We start from the raw sequence: 6575 nt of genomic DNA on the forward strand, positions 1-6575 counted from the left end.
GAAAAAAGTAATCTCTTTCCTGGTTAAATTCTTATAGAAGCCCCTAAATGTTGTAAAGTAGAATTCATAGTTAAGAATATCAAAGGACTACAGACTACATCAGGTTGCAATCATAAAAGGTTTAGAAAATTCAAAAAAAGAGTTCAGTTTCTTCACTGTAAAAATTTGAAAAATCTAGATTTTTCTATTTTAGGAATTCTAAAGAAAGACTAAGTCACAAAAGGTGCGCAATAGAAAGAGTGTTTTGAACTTTTAATGTGAATATATTAAAGTACAGCTTGCATTATTCCTCAACTTTACTGTGATATAAAGGAGAACTGAACACAAAGGATTAAACATTTTAGATTTATGAGAATTACAGTTTTAATATTGGACCAACGAAAAGAAAATTATATTTTGCTATTTTATATTAGAACAATTGTTTCTGGTTGCGGCTGTTCGAGGAACTTTTGTTTAGAAATCAAGATTATAATTTTCAATTTTGAGATTGTATTCATGAAATACTTTTCAAATTGCACTTCAGTGTTTCACGGATTTCAATATTTAGCTACAAAAATACAGATATCTCTGTCTGTTTTGATTAATTAATTGTACATGCAAATTTTTAAATGAAGTTTTAATTAATTTTTTTTTAATAATTAAGACGAGGAGCAGATATTCTTCATGCAGTTAGAACAGCTGGTTTCTCCTCAGATCCTGATAGATTGCAGGTAATTAATTAACAGGGGATATATTTTTCAACCCATATCCCCAACTGCACCCCCCCCCCCCCCCCCACCGAATATTTTATATTAAGGTTTTTGTATGGACTTCAAAATGACACCACAAAAATCTGTGAAAATTCCAATATTTCCAAACTATATATTCGTAATTTAATTAAACTATGCTAATTTGTTATTCTTTGAGAAAAAACTATTGTATTTTGTTTCGATTTTTTTCACAAATCTTTTCTCAGGGTTTTAACTTGGCATAGAGTAGTGTAAGGAAAGCAAATGTTTATAATAAACAATTTTAAAAGTTAAACATTAAACCGATTAAACAAAGAGATTGCTCTTTTTCTCTGTAATGCTTTATTGTCGGGGGATACATTATTAAAAAACCTTGTTCGTTATGAGCTGGTCCAAGAGGTTAAGTTATGAGTTGAAAACGAACAATTATTTAATTGGCCGATTTTAAAAGTTAATTAAACCTACCTGAACCAAATATATTGGAAAAAAACTTACTTTCCCAACATTCATTTACAATCCAATATGGTTTAGATATAGTGGTAAATATCAATCAAATTAACATGGAAACAAAGAGAAGCTGTTAATTAACAGCTTTTCTTTGCTTACTTGTAAACTTGTTATTTAAAAAAAGCTTGATAGAAATAGAAAAGCGTCTATATTGTAGTGATATTAACGCCGACTACTGTATCTAAAACGAGGAGAAACCAATGAAAATGTGCAACTTCTAATCTAACCTCTATTTAGGTTGAATGTGATCTGTTTGCTGAACACATAGATTATGTGGAAGATGTGTGTAAACTGATCAGGGAATTGGTTATTTTATATTTTATGCAATAAAAACTTGATATCATTACTTTCCCACAAGAAAATTTTGGTCTTGTTAAAGTGTCAAAACATTTTCTAAGCATTTCTAATTTCCCCTTTTTCTAAAATACTAGGCTTTATTGTCTATATTTCTAGAGTATAACATTTATGATCATCAAAAAAACTAAATCATACATTTTAAGATAAAACAAGGACGACAGTCATTACCTTGCTTTCTGTTTACCACTGTATTCAATTCCATTAATCTGAATGATAATCTGTTGGAAAGATTAGATCTGAGATATATTCAAACTATCTCTCAGATCTACTGGATAGATTAGATCTGAAATATATTCCAACTATATATCTCAGATCTGCTGGATAGATTAGATCTGAAATATATTTCAACTATCTCTCAGATCTACTGGAAAGATTAGATCTGAAATATATTCCAACTATATATCTCAGATCTACTGGATAGATTAGATCTGAGGTATATTCCAACTATCTCTCAGATCTGCTGGAAAGATTAGATCTGTGATATATTCCAACTATCTCTCAGATCTGCTGGATAGATTAGATCTGAGATATATTCCAAATATTTCTCACATCTGTTGGAAAGATTAGATCTGAAATATATTTCAACTATCTCTCAGATCTACTGGATAGATTAGATCTGAAATATATTCCAACTATCTCTCAGATCTGTTGGAAAGATTAGATCTGAGATATATTCCAACTATCTCTCAGATCTACTGGATAGATTAGATCTGAAATATATTCAGACTATCTCTTAGATCTGCTGGATAGATCTGTTTTCTTCCTCGACCTTTGATCAAATATTCATTATTCAAACTTTACAAACACTCTCTTCCTGGTATCTTATTATACTGGTATCCAGGTGCCCAGGTATCCTGGAATCCTGGTATCCTGGTATCCTGGTATCCTGGTATCCTGGTATCCTGGTATCCTGGTATCCTGGTATCCTGGTATCCTGGTATCCTGGTATCCTGGTATCCTGGTATCCTGGTATCCTGGTATCCTGGTCCTGGTATCCTGGTATCCTGGTATCCTGGTATCCTGGTATCCTGGTATCCTGGTATCCTGGTATCCTGGTATTATGGTATCCTGGAATCATGGTATCATGGTATCCTGGTATCCTGGTATCCTATCCTGGTATCCTGGTATCATGGTATCCTGGTATCCTGGTATCATGGTATCATGGTATCCTATCCTGGTATCCTGGTATCCTGGTTCCTGGTATCCTGGTATCCTGGTATTCATATGCTACAAATGTTAAAAAATAACCAAAAAAATTTAGTCATGTGTCAACAAGAGAATGTGATAGAGTTAAAGCAAAACATTCACAGGAAAATTATCAAATCTTTTAATACTTATTATTAATCTAATTTTTATTAATCATGTTTTTAAGGAAAATGGTTCTTACTCAATCCTTTATCCTGAAAGAGTACAGTTGAATATTCAATATTTGTAGAGATGTTTGCATATTCAGCTATTGATGCTGCTGGCATCAAATTCCTTTTATCAATATTTTACAAAATATCGACTAAGGGAAATTTGAGGAAATTCACAAATTCTTTTTAAAATTTTTTTAAAATTTGATGAATGTTTACCCTTATAGGTTAACTTGCATATCTACGGACCACAGGTTATTGTTGCTTCAAATACCTTCTGTGCTGAGCCTACCTCCAAAATTGCCAAAGAAACTTTTGAAAACTTTTGTGAAATGTGGCGCTTCCTAGTAAGTGATGTTGTTCAAGTGGCCAAAGACATATTAGAAAGCTTTAAAAGTTACCCACCCTCAAAGGGAGGCGTAAATTCCATACAAAATTTGTCTGCACAAAATTCAGAACAGTTTTTTCCAAACCATGTGAATCACTTTACCATGGGACCAATGATACAGCATGGATATAGATCAAGGACAAATCACTGTGATGGATCCATGTATTCTCCTGATATCAACTCTCAACAGCATAGGATAAACAATATGCCGATGCGTTCGCATCCCCACTATCCGATGCATGACCGGGGGCCACCTGATGGGGTTCCTTACCGGAACGAGACTGTCTGGGGCGGTGAAGGTTATGGACAGTACCGACAAGGTGGGTATGTACCAGATAATGGAATACGGTCTGGTATGGCGACCGCCCATGAAATCCTAGATACTTTCAAGGAGGTTGGTGATGATAATGAAATTTTGAAACATGCACGAGGCATGTTAGCAAGCGCCCAATCAATGCAAAGTTTTACCCGAGGGGAAGGGAAAATTAAAACCACCCAGGACTTTTTCACAAAGGCAGAATCATTATCAGAGTTCTCTAATAAGCTGTATAAATTAGTTCGCATGTTTTCTTACACCGTGCCAACCGGCGAGGACAAGCGAATACTGATGCAAGCTGCTGACCATATTCCTCGCCACTGTGGGCAGATGCAACTCCTTATTCAACTCCCAGGAGTTGGTAAAGAGTCTACATTTAGAAAAGTAGATAGCATAATAAAAGAAAACAATCAAATCATGTACCTAACAGCAAAAGTAGTTCAGTTATGTTTTATGAATGCCAAAAAATATGAATTGGATTTTAGAGGTATTACGCTCTCCAACAGCTCTGGAGACGGGACAGATGCAAGCTCAACCTTCGGTGCTTCCTCAGGAGGAGCCGGAGGATCATCAAGCCATCTGGATTCCGGAATCGGGTTCGGGTCAAGCAGACGCGGAGGACCCCCAGCAGCTGGCGCAGGGGGAAATAAGAGAACAAGAGTGTCCTTCCTTCTTTACTAACATCTTTTTGATGAAGAATTTTCATACAGGAGTGTTTCCAGTTTATAATATTAATTCTATTTTCCCCACTAAATTTCCTAGTATTTCTAGGAAGACAGCTCAACCGGCAGACAATAGGGATAACTTTCAATTTGACTCCCCGGGGAGCATAGAATCTAGTAGAGAATCAGATATTGGTTTGGATGAAAATATTCTAATTGAATTAGGAATTTCTATGCCTACGCAAAAGACTGGTCCACCCAAGGCTGTTTATTACACAAAAGAATTAGGCGTCTACCGTCAATGTTTCCAACCAGCGTTTGATTATCCGAAGACCTGTTCTCAGTTTTTGGGTTGTAAAGCCCGGGACTTTCTGCTTGTACTAGCTGGTCTTATAAATATACTCTTGCTACAGTTTGCGTTGGTTATTATCATGCATGCTGTTAATGAAGATTCGAAGAACTTGGGAGCCTAGAAAAGCCGTCATCGGACATTTAAAATTCAATTTCTTTCTGCTTTGTTTTCTAGCATTAGAAAAAACAACGGGTTTATAATGTTAAAAAAATACTTTTCTCAAACAGGAACTTTTACTTCCTAACACTGAAAGAAAATCCTTAAACCCTGCTTTTTCTTCTTAAATACAACAACTGGAAAAATGAAGAAAGTTTTTGTGCTGGAAATATTTGGAGTATTTGATTTGTAGATTTCTTCCTAGTAAATATACAGGGTAAATCATTTGGAGTAGAGTTGTAACTGGTTAATCAATTTTACAAACGATAAAAAAACTATAACTTTTTTTTTGATTTATCAGAATAACGATACCATCGTCAACAAAGGGTTGTTGTTATGAGTCGTTAACGATTGTTAAAAAAATAAAATGTACCTCCCTTTGATAACGAAACGACCAAGTAAAACTTAGAAACGATTCCAGCGTTTTTTTTATTTTAAAAAGCGATTGAAATATCCATTCCTACTTTTGAGAAAATATCTTGTAACAAAATAATTAAATTTCTGGCAACGCAATGTTTACATTTACTTCTACAAACTGTATGTTATTTCATTCTACTTTTATATTGAATATGCATATTTATCGCAAAAACATGAAATCACAAAAGATGCAAACCAAATTTCAAAACCTCGGCTTACTTTTCTCAACTACTGTAGGCGGCGGCATTCATATCAATAAATGAAGACGACATTTTATAAGTTTATATTTCTAACAAGATTTTTTAGATTACAAGTTTACAAGTAAACAAAATAAGCTGTTAATTGGCAGCTTCTCTTTGTTTTCCTGTTTATGTGTATCCATGCTGTGTAAATGCTTGGTAAAAATAAAAAAATAGAATTCGGATGTCGTCTTTAATGTATTGATATATACGACGATCCCTGTATTAATGTACAAGCAAGATATATTTTACTTTGTAAACCACAAGATTGGCTAAGTACTAGCCTCAAAATATAACTTTCTAACGTAAACGTAAACGTAAACGTAAACGTAAACGTAAACGTAAACGTAAACGTAAACGTAAACATAAACGTAAACGTAAACGTTAACATAAACATAAACGTAAATGTAAACGTAAACGTAAACGTAAACGTAAACGTAATAGTAAACATAAACGTAAACGTAAACGTAAATGTAAAAGAAAACGTAAAAGAAAACATAAACATAAACGTAAACATAAACTTAAACATAAACGTAAACATAAACGTTAACATAAACGTCAATGTAAATGTAAATGTAAACGTAAAGAAACCTAATTTTTTTAAACTTTTGCTGACCTGGTTTACTTAAAAGACTTTAACAACAAACATGTTTTTCTCAAATTTGTTGTTTTAGCAAAGAACAGAAATGGTTAAACTTGTTAAACACCATCCCAAATACCATCTGTTACCATTATTTCTTTTGCAAAATGTTACTTGATTATGAAGTATGTTTTACCAATATTGCATTTAAACAGTTAAACAGGGTATAGAACTATAGATACTTTTTAATAACAGCATAAAAAATATAAATTCATTTATCTGAAAAAAACAGTAATTATAATTTTTCAACAGGTTTTGCAAAACATTATAAGAGATAAAAAAAATTTTAAAGGGACCTAACACGTTATATTAATTGACTCCCCATCTTTTATTTCGAAAATATACATGTCTACTTTAAAAACGTTGGAGTATTTTTCCCAATAGTGATCAGATAAAGGTTTAAATGCATGTACCGTTGTAAATCGGACATGCCAGACTTTGAAGGAAGGATTTATATA

The 6575-nt window shown here is 33.3% G+C and overlaps 1 protein-coding gene across 1 annotated transcript in view; it reads left to right on the forward strand.

Annotated features, from left to right (window-relative positions):
• LOC111704687 (alpha-catulin) overlaps nucleotides 1-5173 on the forward strand; it is a 66267-nt gene extending 61094 nt beyond the window's left edge. The window contains exons 20-23 of the mRNA XM_023477000.1: nucleotides 644-710; nucleotides 1473-1534; nucleotides 2854-2902; nucleotides 3175-5173. Of these exons, the coding sequence (XP_023332768.1) occupies nucleotides 644-710; nucleotides 1473-1534; nucleotides 2854-2902; nucleotides 3175-4332 (1336 nt within the window). The 3' untranslated portion in view covers nucleotides 4333-5173. The remainder of the gene's footprint in view (nucleotides 1-643; nucleotides 711-1472; nucleotides 1535-2853; nucleotides 2903-3174) is intronic.
• The last annotated feature ends 1402 nt before the right edge of the window (nucleotides 5174-6575 follow it).

The sequence above is a fragment of the Eurytemora carolleeae genome, unplaced genomic scaffold (assembly GCF_000591075.1).
Source record: "Eurytemora carolleeae unplaced genomic scaffold, Eaff_2.0 scaffold604, whole genome shotgun sequence".
NCBI classification, from domain to species: Eukaryota; Metazoa; Arthropoda; class Copepoda; order Calanoida; family Temoridae; genus Eurytemora; species Eurytemora carolleeae.